Source organism: Urocitellus parryii, chromosome 12 (assembly GCF_045843805.1).
Source record: "Urocitellus parryii isolate mUroPar1 chromosome 12, mUroPar1.hap1, whole genome shotgun sequence".
Classification (NCBI taxonomy): domain Eukaryota; kingdom Metazoa; phylum Chordata; class Mammalia; order Rodentia; family Sciuridae; genus Urocitellus; species Urocitellus parryii.
In genome coordinates, this window is record NC_135542.1 from 67,552,576 (window position 1) to 67,564,674 (window position 12,099).

Sequence of the window (12,099 nt, forward strand, 5' to 3'; positions counted from 1 at the left end):
TTTAAAATCCTGACTTTTTGCGTGAGAATTATTTCGGCTGTCCCCAAGACTGCATTTTAGCATCATCTCTACTTAGCTACCCCAAGCAATTGGACCAGATCTAAGAAATACCAGTAATTTCTCCGGTATTGGCTGCAGGTGGCTACTTTGTGTGCTCCTCTGGGACTGGAGGACCTGCCCCAATGGCCTTGGGACCCTTCCGATGATTTTGAGAAGTCTGTGTTGCACTATATGTGGATCGTGTTGTTCCAAGGGGCAGCCGTCTTCGTTTTTAAGCCCTTTTAAGCCTTTAAGCCACAAGCAATGATAACCTTTTCCAGTGAGGAAAAAATGATCGGGAGGCGGGTTTTAAATTTTAGTCTACACTAATCAGATCCGTCAGATAAACACTCAATTTACTACTATCCTACAAACTATGGGACTTGACTTGGCAGACACAAAAAAGCAGAGGTTTCTTCTTCCACTTTCAAAGCACTGCAGCTCCCAGGTCGATCTCTTCCCGCCATAGCCTTGCAGCTACAGCTGGGCCGCACCCCAGGCCTGGGCGCTCTCCGCCCCGCCCTTGCAGGTTCCCAGTCTCCCGGCGCGGGGCCGTTCCTCGCCCCGGCTCCCCGCGGAGGAAATTCTTCCCCAGCAGCCCAGGGCTCGCCTCACGTGACCAGCCGCCGCGGCGGCTTCCAGCGAGAGTTTAAAGGTTACGGAGGAAATTAGCGCGGGCACCGCCACTCGCCCCCCGGAGGGCGCGCCCCGCTTTCCCGAAGCCCGGACGCCGGCTGTCAGCGCACTAATCGGACCCGGTGTGCCCCTCCGAGGCACGGACGGGGTCCAGCGTAAAAAGGAAAACACACTCTGTAAATATAAACACACAAGCCGGGCCTGGCCGGGGTTCGACCAAGCTTTCTCTCGTCAAGTTTTCACACCCAGAGGGGTCCAGGACAGATCCCCAAGGGGCGAACGCTTCCCAAAGAAACGGAAGAGACAATAATCCCCTTTAAAAAACTCACAGGAGCCCCTCCCCCACTGCCAGGGAGCTGAGCGTCCCGGGACAGAATGACAGGTCAACACTCGCAGGCTTCTCTGGCCGGCCACTGCCCCAGTAGGGTAGGCCTGGGGGGGGGGGGTTCCCGAGTCCTCTGGGGGCAACGCGATCCCCGCCACTCCTCTCTCCCCAACTCTTAAAGAGTTGGCCGCAGCGTCCACGAAAGGTGCGCGGCCCGGTCCTCTCCCGGTGGAGACCCAAAACGACGTATCCATCCATCGCTCGGAGCTCCCGCTCCCGCACCCCCATGCTGCCGCTCCCAGGGCTTCCACTCAGGGTTCCCTCCGGGCTCCCCCGCCCGCCGGCTCGACTCAGGCAGGCTGGCCCGCTCTTTGCTGTTCTCTCCTCCGCTCACTTTTCCCGTATTGCTCCCCCAACCGGCAAAACTTTCTATTTCCCTAAACACTGGCGCGCGCGCGCGCGCGTGCACACACACACACACACACACACACACACACACACACACACACACACTCACACACTGACGTCTTTTGCGCATTTCCTGCATTAGAGGGAGGGAGACTCGCTCGCACACCGACCGAGGGAGAAGAGACCGTGGGGGAGAGCGGGCTGGCGGGCAGCGAGCGAGCGGCAGGCGAGAGCTGGGACGCTGGGAGCGCGGCGGGCGGGCGCTGGCGCCCAGGAGGTGGGGCCGCGCCGAGTCGCAGTCCCGGCCCCGCCGCCGCGCTGCGCACCGCCGGGTGCCGGCCTGCGCCCCGATCCCGAACGGCGGCCACCCGACTCCTGAGCCCGAGCGACTGTAAGATTCCGGTCTCCTGGCGCCTCCCGAACGCCGGCTGCGGCACGGCTCTGCTTCGATCAGAAGGCGGCGGCCGGGCTGGCTGTGTGGCTTGTGGATTTTTAAAAATTTGGCTCCGAGGAGGACCATTTCCTCTCGACATGCATCCCTCCGGATAGACTGCACATCCCTCGGTCCACTCCCCGCCCCGCGCGGTCAGAGGCAGGCGCTGGGTGGGCGAAGAGGATCCGGGTTGAAATCTGCGCCCCCGGTTCTCGTCCCCGCCCCGTTCTACCGCCCCCTCCCCCTCCCGGAGTCGAAATTTCCCGGGGATTATGTTTCGGAAAGGTAGGTAAGCGCCGGGCGCGGCGCCCGCTTCCCGGCACCCGGACCCGAGAGCCAGCGAGGCGGCGAGGCAGCCCCCTCGGCTTGCGGTGGAGTCCACAGCTCGTCTTCTCTTCTGGAGGTGCCGCTGGTGGTAGGGGGGGAGAGACTTGCTCCAAACACGGACGTCTCCCGGCTCTCCCCCCCTCCCTGTTTTCCGTTAGGAACCCGGCGAGGAAATACATGCACTCGCTGAGAATCGCCGGCGCCCGGGCGCAACGCCACAAGGTGTAGGGAGTGAGTTGGGTGGAGCAAGAGGGGACCCAGGAGTCCCCGTGGCTCAGAGCGCCCGCGGTCTGTTCTTCATTCCGGCCTTCGGGGCGGACGGAGTGACCTCGGCCCCCACTCCCCGCCCCGACCATGGTAGTGTTCAATGGCCTTCTTAAGATCAAAATCTGTGAGGCCGTGAGCTTGAAGCCCACAGCGTGGTCGCTGCGCCATGCGGTGGGACCCCGGCCACAGACTTTCCTTCTCGACCCCTACATCGCCCTCAACGTGGACGACTCGCGCATCGGCCAAACCGCCACCAAACAGAAGACTAATAGCCCGGCCTGGCACGATGAGTTCGTCACGGATGTGTGCAATGGGCGCAAGATTGAGCTGGCCGTCTTTCACGATGCCCCCATCGGCTACGATGACTTCGTGGCCAACTGCACCATCCAGTTTGAGGAGCTGCTGCAAAACGGGAGCCGCCACTTCGAGGACTGGGTGAGTCCGGCCGCTCCCCTTACGGGAACCCGGCCCTGGGGTCCCGGGGGAAAGACTGGCTGCCTAGGCTTTGGACATAGGTCTTCTCCGAAACTCAATTGGCGACTGGGGTGTGTGCATGTACGTCTCAGTTTCTTTGGAAGGGCACGTTTCACTTCGTAGCTGAGAAGAAACAGACTTTGGCGTGAGAAAGATGGGACATGAAAGGAGGGTATAGCCTTCTGCCGGCTCTGTGCCCTCCTGGCAGAGGGTACTGCAGGGGGCTTGCAAGTTGGGAGAGCCCTGGGCCGCTGGTGCTGAAGGTTGACAGAGGACCTGGCGCCTTCCGCAGGCGCGTGGTGGGCTGGTTCGGAGCAATTGTGTGTGGGTGGGTCCCTCCATCCTTGGAGAGGCACGTGGAGCTCAGACTGAAGGTTTCTTGCACGTCCTGGCTTTGTCCTGCTAGCCAAGTGAGGAGTTGCTTTTATTTTTCCCTCCAGAAGGAAGCTTGCTTGTTTCTATTCTACTGCATGTGTGGCTAGCTCATCTTCTGACATCAAAGAAAAAAATTTGTTCTTCTCCAGGATGCCCCCTCTAGAGTCTCCAAACATCAGTGGAGCCCGTTTCGCCCAATTCATTGCCCATTCATCCAGAATGTTGTATTTTCATGGAAGTCAGTGCTTCGAAGCTTAAAGTTATATTGCTTCTTGTTTTGATTACCAAGATACAGTAGCATAAAATAATAAAATACTATCTCTGAGACCGAGTTAATTGCTAATTGATTAAATAGTTCAATATTAGGCACTTGGAAATAGGTCTTGTCAATGTAAGCCAGATAGATGCAATTTGGCACTTGGACAAGCAGAGAGAAGCAAGCTTATTTGCTTTTTTTTCTTTTCTTCTTTGAAGCTCTTCCTGGAGCAAAAGGTGTTAAATTAGGAGATAAGTTTCTGTATTTGTTACATGTTTCCACTCAGGACAAGCATTGCTCTGGATGAATATGTTTTCAAGATTCTTTGGTTTACACAGAAAGAGTTACCTTAGACTCATGAAGAGATATGGAGGAATCACTTTCTACTGAAAAACAGCCAACTCCTGAATATCCTAGGGGCCAGAGGTTGCATATGAACCCCCTTGGCATGTCACCTTAATGTTTTTTTCAAGGACATAGGGTTTTAGGGGAAAATAGGAAAAAAAATTGCTCTTTTTCTGCTCTGGCTGTGATGTAGCCTGCTTGAAACCATGGTTACAGGGCTTACAGGGAAGCTCCAATTAGCCACACAGGTACAACCCTAGGAGATCTGTGGCTTCCACTTTGCAAAGCAGGCAAACCTTTATGGAATGCAAGAGAATTCAATGCATTTCATCCTACTGCATTTCATAGATGTTCTTCCCCTGGGACCCCTCTCTGATTCCCCATTTTCTCTCTACATATGGCCGTGGTCCTTTTACTCCTGTAGGCAGTGCATGTTCCGGGTAGGGGGTGGGGGGCGCTGAAGGGATAAATAATTTTGGAAGCGACTTCAACACTCAAAACCTGCCTGTGGTGGTGAGGAGATTGAGGCCTTCTTGAAAATGTGCATCAAGGTGGGCAGTGAGCAGAGAGCAGGTCTATGTTCACAAAACAGGAATCAATTGGAGGGAGAGTGGCTCTGTGATACTGGGGTCTGCCACAAACTTGAGGTGCATCAGGATACCCCTGCCTTATCAACACTTCTAGTAAAGCATGTATTGGGAACTCTCTGCTTGGTTGTCATTCTGTAAGGTTCTCAAATTTGTGCTGCATTTGGCTATAGACCAGATTGTCTAGTGCACAAGCAGGTGTTACAGACAAGGACATTGAGTTCCAGAGTAACTAAGTGGGTATCAAGGTCACATGGCCAGCACAGGTGGGTTGGAAGTTGGGCTGCCACCTCCTCTTGCTTACGGCTTGCCTAGAGGGGGACAGTCTGTCTAGCCTCCTCTATTTATTCTCTCTACAGATTCATGTGCTGTGTCCCTGACATTTTTATTGTGTGTGATAACTTAAAGTGCTTTCAAAATCATTATCTCTTCGCCATATAGCAAGTGTGAATGAAGTATGACAGATATTGGATAGATTAAAATACTTGAGGCAGGCTGCTGTGGCTACTCTGGTTCCTCCAGACTGAACATGGGCTGCATGGGCAGAGGTGACTGGCCTTTGGAAACAGACACAAGTTGCATTTGGACTGATTCAGGCCACCTTTCCATCCCCATCATCTAGGGTACACCCACAGAATCACATCTTTGGGCAGAATTTCCTGAACTCAGGCCTTTGTGCTCCTTAACTGGAAGGAATGAAGAGATCCACCATTTCTAGCATGTGGCTAAGAGGTCTGGTTTGAGGTTAGGGAGGTGGAGAGCAAGGAAAGGCTTCTGTCCATGTGGCAGAATATTTCATTTAACTGCACTTTGAATTCCCATGTATTCCCGGAATTCCTATGTATTCCCCGAATTCCTGTTTTGTGCTCAGATCCCACCAGGGGAATTTAGCATTGTAGCTAATCCAGAGGTAGAAGAGGCCATGGGTTGCTCTTAATGGGCTTGCATGATACTAAGAGTAGATGCATATAGATACTTAAGTAGCAATTATGTTCCAATTGAGTGGTAGGTACCCTAAGTAGATTAAACAAATTCAGAAAGTAAGTGTCCTGGGAGAGCTGGAAGAATTCAGGATTCCTAGAAGGAGGCATGAAAAAGCAGGTAACATTTAAAGAAATGTCTGCAATTGGAGACGGTTTGCTGGGCATGGGTACCGCTTCACTATAGGTGGAGAATATCTGTGGTTTGGATTGAAGAATGCACAAGCAGGGCTGAAACTGCGCATACCTGTTAGGACCAAGCAGGACAAGGTTTCTCAGATTTGAGACTCATCTGAATAGCCTCTGTGCTCTTTTTAAATATTTTAACAAATTGATTCTTTTCTTTACTTAGTTTTTTCTTAGGCCTCACTATTCATTGTGAAATCACAGGTTTGGGTTTTGTAGCTGTAATTTTGCTTTGTTCATTTTAAAACAAATATGGCTGAAAAGTAAAAGGAAAAGAAGTTCATCCCAGGTGCCTCTTGACATCATTAGTGACGTGGGGCCACAGTTTGAAACACCGAAGTAGGAGAAAGTTTCGAAAACCGAGGTGGATTCTAGAATGTTTAAAAGCCAGGCTGAGGTAATTATTCTTCACATAATGAGAAGACATCTCAGGTGAGATGACAAGAAGGTTGCTTTAGAGAAAGCTCATTACCAAGAGAAGGAAAGATTTTGCTGGTGCTGGAAGCTGAATCCATTATGACACCATTGCACTAGGTCGGGGTTTTCTAAGAACTAGATAATAATGCTACTCAGATTTAGGTGTGCATAAGAATCTCCGACCCCATCTTCACAGCTGTTGATTCCATGTTTTGGGACTATCACCAAGAGTCTGCATTTTTAGTGAGCTGTCCTTGGAATTCTGCTCAGACCCTGCCTACTGTGAGAAAGAGCAGGCTAGTATACAAAGTGTTTCTGTTTCAGATTTCTGAAGTAGTCCATGGACGAGGCTTCTCTCAAAGTTATCCTGTGCCTGCTGATTCTGGGAGCTAGTCCTCTACCCCAAATGGGCCTGCTTCCCCTCTGGCCTATCCGATTCACTTGGGGAGATTCTTACAACACAAATGCCTGGGCACAGCCCTGGGTGTTCTGATTTTCATACTCTGGGAGGAGCCTGGGGACATGGGAGGTCATTAAACAGGCTTCCTGGTAAGTCTGATGGGGACCATACTACAGGTTGATATATATATTGCTCAAGGGCATATCTCTTTAGGACATTTTTTTGGGAAGTCTTAGGGAGGTCTTGGAAAACCTCCAGCATCTTTTAGACAGAGTGAAGCTGGAAGGATCTGCAGAGGGTATTTTGCAAAGGCTGGGTATGGTCCATCCATGACCCCTTTATGGGCACCTATACCTTGAGTTTGTCTTCCAGTGGCTGAGAGACTATAGATCTCTCCCTTTTCTCTACTCCTATACATTTTTTTTCTATCTAATTCAGTATTGCTCCTCTTAGTTGTTAATAACTCCCTTAAGGGTTAGTTCTTGGCCCAATGCTATCACATACAGACTTCTGGCATTGGGGCCCAAGAGTTAAGGGTTTGAGATAGCCTTAGGTCTCCAGGGCAGTCAGGCCTTGTCTGTGTGTTCTGTTTTTTGTTATCTTTGACACCAAGAGGATTTAGTGAATAGCTGAGGCCCTCAGTTCCTCAGTGGATCTATCTCCTTGGAATCAGTGAGTTGTAACTATATAGGTTGTCTCTACCACTCACTGGGTATATGACTTTGATCATGTGACTTAGGCCCTTTAAACTTGTTTCTTCATCTGCAAAATGGGAATATAAGAGTTCTTACTCTTAGGCTTGAGGTGAGGATTACATAAGGAATCTTTGTAAACTTGAAGCAAAGGGTTTGGCCGCAAAACATTTCAACAGTTTTATTAATGTTTGAAGAGTTATGTGGGCGTGTTCATAGATTTAGAATCTTAAATTGAACATATGGTCCAGTGAAAGATATTTTGCTCCTTGATTTGTGAATGTATTTACAAGAAAAGTCTTACATAGTCTAAAAATAAATTTAATTTAGTTACACTTAGCAAATTGCCTTTTTGAAAATAATCAAATTTCTTGAAATGAGGTTGTTTTGGAAGGTCTAGGAATTGTGGTCGTTGCGGACGAAAGTTAATTATTTATTGAAGCTTATAAGTAATTGGAAGTAGGAATATTTTGGAGCCAGCGTTTTTTATTTTACTGTACCAATTTCATCCAGTTTCAAGCATTTCAGTCCATTTCCAGTGCTGTTAACTTGAAATTCCTAATTCTAGCCTGTACCCATCTTTGGACACTAGAACTCATATGTGGGGGTCTGCCTTCTCATCATTGCCATTTGATTGTGTAAAGGGCATCTTGAACACAATGTGTCAAATATATACCTAATTTCCTGCTCCCCAATCTAAGCTAATCTTCCCCATATCAAGAAATGGCAACTCAATTCTTCCAGTTGCCCAGATCATCAGCCACGAAGAGCCATCCGTAATGCCTGTGATTCTCACCACCCATATCTAATCTGAGAGCAACATCTGTTGTGTCTAAATAGATTGAAATCTGATTATTTTTCCTGTCTCTGCTGATACCATTGTTGCCCAGTTGCTATCATCTTGCACCTGGATTATCTCAACTGCCTCCAAATTTGTTCTGCTTTGCCCCAACTTTGTCAGAAAATCCTTCAGAGGATAAACCCGAAGAGCGTAATCGGCAGGACCAACAGTCCGGCCTCTGGGTCCAGCCTCTCTGGCCCTATTACCTAGTGTCCTCACCCTGATCCTTCCTCTTTAGCCATGTTGGCCCACAGAACATTCTCATAAACCTCAGTCTTTATGCTTTTCCATCTCATCCTTCTAGATTGTTCCTTCCCCAGATAACCTCATGGCTCAAGCCTTTATTCAAATATAAGGGATCTTCTGGAAGGCCTATCTAAAATTCTATCCTCTTCTAGAAGGTTTTATATGCTCCTTTTCAAGTTTGCTTTTTCTCCTTATCTCTCATTTCTATCTCATATACTACATATTTTTCTATTTGTCTTTATTTTGTATTCCTGACACCAGTACAGAAGTTCTAGTACAGGTTTTTATTCACTGCTGTCTTCTTGGCATCTAAAATAGTGCCTAGCATACCATTGAATGAATGAATTTAATGAAGTAAATGTGTGCCTAGTACCTACTGTGATCCAGCACTACGATAGATATTGGGGGCTTGGTAAAACAAAAGTTGTGTGTATGGCAAAGTTCTTTCCACTGGGAAGTATAAAAACACAACATGGAGTTGAGAAGACCAACATGGTAAGCAGTTGAGTAGATTCCTTAAACAATTCCTCTGCACAGTTGAAAGAAGTAAACAGGAGGAAGAAAATGATATATAAAAAAGTCTGTGAGATCCCCAAAGACATCCTTGTGAGAGAATGTCCATGTGGCAATTTGCACTGAACCGAAGAATTTCTATCAAGTCCAGAGTTTCTTAAAGCAGGGATATGCGTCTTCTGGGTGTCCATGGCCTGTGCAAGGTGCTGTGGTTAGAAGAGAGAGAAAGAGCACACTTGTCCTCATTTGCCGAGTTTTAAATCAAGTTTCAATGGTCATCGGGGTTGTTGGATACAAAACCTGTTGTAGTTCGAAGCGACAAGAAATGAAATTTCAAATGGCAGCATCTGAACTCACAGAGCTCATTGAAGCCGGTTGCAGACAAACCTTGCAGGTTTCACTTAGCCTAAAAGAACTCCAGAGCAGGCCTGTAGTATTTTACATAAATAAAGCTACACTTGGCAAAACACATTTCTCTCCAAGTTCCTCTGGGTATATATGGGCTTGTTAAGTAATTACAATCTATTATAATGCTAATCAGCAGGGCTGCACCTGTTTGGAATTTAGTTTTCTGGCAGAAACCTTGTGAAATGGCCAAAAGTCTGTACTGCACTGAGAGAAACGAGAGGACTGGAACATACTGTTGTCAATGTAACTCACCTCCGTCCAAACAAAATTGGAACTCCAGAGGGGAATATGATTGAACTCCATACTGTAATGTCTGAGAGGAAGAGGACAAACTGGAGCCTGCCACCAAACCCAAGTACTGAAAGGAAATGATGACCGCCCCTCTCCCCAACCCCTCCTGTCCCCTCTACCTCACCTTGAAGTCTCAGAGAGTTAATTTAAAGCTAGAGAAAAGTCACCTTATTTGCCAGCAAGCAGTACACTCAATGAGCTCCTGCCCCCAGAAGTATTTAAGTTGCTGAGGCTGGCTTTGAACTTGCGATCCTCCTGCTTCAGCTTCCCAACCTGCTGGGATTACCGGAGTGTGCCACCACACCAGACCTGAGAAGTATTTAAGACCAAAAATGTAATCAGACTCAAGAAGGGGTTGGAAAGTCATAGTGAGTGAATATATAATTAATTATTGAGGGGGAAAAAAGTCTTTGATTTTGCTTGTGTTGTTCTCAAATAGACATATGTTTATTTTCTCAGACTAGAGCATCTCTTGGAGCCAGTCCCTCTGCCCCATTCTCCACTCAGAGTCTGAGCTGCTCAGAAAGTCCACACAGCCCACTCCTTATTGGTTGGTTGAGTCAAAGGCTGCTTCTCTAGCTCGGTCTCTTGGAAGATCAAATAGGCAGCATTCTTTAATCTGACTGACCTAGACAGCGCTCTCAGAAGTTCATCATTTGGTACAGTGTTGAAAAGGAAGATGATGGGCCCCACAAAAGATCCTAGGCAGTGGACAGAGTGATGTATTCATTCATTGTGCTGGCCAGCCTTTCATTTCATTCAGCAAATATTTATTGAATACCATCTGTGCCAGGCACCAAGGCAAGGGAGGGTTTAGACCAATGCTTCATCTTTTCTATTTTTTTACTTTAATTTTTTTTGCAATGCTGGGGATCAAACAGGTACCAGGCAAGTTCTCTACCACTGAGGAGCTACATCCCCAGCCCAAGTCTAGAAGGAGACACAGTATTAATCAAGGAGTAACATAAATTCTTGGAGTTCAGTTCTTTCAAAGCCCTGGGACATTTAGGCCTTGCTTCTTTTTTTGTTGTTATTGTTGTACCAAGTATTGAACTCAGGGGCACTCAACCACTGAGCCACATTCCCAGCCCTGTTATGTATTTTATTTAGAGATAACTCTTATTGAGTTGCTTAGAGCCTTGCCTTTACTGAGGCTGGCTTTGAACTCTCTCTGGATCCTCCTGCCTCAGCCTCCTGAGCTGCTGGGATTACAGGTCTGCACCACTGGGCAGACCTTAGATCCCACATCTGTGAAATCAGAAGATAACATTGTCCAGATGCTGTGTTAAGTCACTGTTAACAATGACCCTGATTTAGCTCTCTGCACTCCACTTTTTGAACCTTGACTATCCTCAATCCAGCCCTTGATCATTTATCTTTCTTGTTCTTCCCGAAGCTGTCTTGTCTCCCCTGTAAAACTGCCAGCTTCTTTTTTTATTTCTCTCCCCATCCTTCCCCATTGTTGTGATCAAAAACCACAAAGCTATTTTTAACAGCTTGCTTCTTTACCTAGTGTTCAAGACCCACAAAAAGTAAATTTAGTTTTTAAATGGAGCCTCTTTCTGTATCATTGAGCCATCAAGGATATTCTAAAAACAAACAAACAAACAAGCAGAATTTCTGGGTATCTCCCAGCCTTCTGCCTGCACTGATGATTCTCTCAACCAGTTTAGGTAGATGAGAGAATCGTCCAAGAGTTATCAAGGGTGGAACATACCATCAACCAGTGTTTGCCAGATTGCCTTTCAAAGGATAGGAGCCATGATGTTTTTAGGTCTCTGAAACATCAAGAGGTTTAGATATATTGAAGAATTAGATATCCATTAGCATAGAAGAGGTTTCAAAATGGTCCATGGCAAAGGGATTATGCATCTCTGTAAGCCAGACGTTTCTCAGATATCTTTAATCATAAAACAGTCTTATTTGTGAAACAACAAGAACTAGAGGTTTGAGGACTTTTTTTTTTTTTTTTGTACTGGGGATTGAACCCAAGGCGCTTTATTACTGAGCCACATCCTCAGTTCTTTTTATTTTTTCTTTTTATATTTTTGAGACAGGGTCTTGATAAGTTGCTTAGGGCCTCACTAAGTTGCTGAGGCTGGCTTTGAACTTGTGATCCTCCTGCCTCAGCCTCCCGAGCCACTGAGATTATAGGCCTGCACCACTGCACCCGGCTTGAGGACATATTTTGAGAAAAACATTATAATTATATAAAAGACGAAATGGACTTTCCTCAAGTGAGTCACTTGGGAAATAAAGATTTACACCTTTTATTAAATAGTGAACTCGAGGAGCTGTGGGAATTCAGGGGAGAGGGGTGATTAGTGTAGCTTTTGCTAGTTGACAGAGGCTTCTTAGTAAGATTTTGAGCCAGGCCCTGAAGAAAATGGGATCTAACTAGACAAGGAAGGGAGCCCCACTAAATTAGAAGAACATAAAAAGTGTTAGATAGATTTTTTTTTTTTTTTAGCATTACAGTAGGAACACAGCAACAACAACAAAATCCTCACAATGAAAACCAAGTTATCTAAAGAGGGGGAACAGTGGATAGAGTGGATATTCATTCATTAATCTATTCTTCAATTTACCAGCCAGCCACTTATCCAGTCAACCATTCAGTAAAAATGTACTTTTTAAGTACTAGGAACTTTTC

The 12,099-nt window shown here is 47.1% G+C and overlaps 1 protein-coding gene across 1 annotated transcript in view; it reads left to right on the forward strand.

Moving 5' to 3' along the window:
- Positions 1-1,508: 1,508 nt before the first annotated feature.
- Positions 1,509-12,099, forward strand: part of Prkce (protein kinase C epsilon) — a 477,543-nt gene continuing 466,952 nt past the window's right edge. Inside the window, exon 1 of the mRNA XM_026385723.2 lies at positions 1,509-2,870. Coding sequence (XP_026241508.1) covers positions 2,523-2,870 — 348 coding nt within the window. The 5' untranslated portion in view covers positions 1,509-2,522. The remainder of the gene's footprint in view (positions 2,871-12,099) is intronic.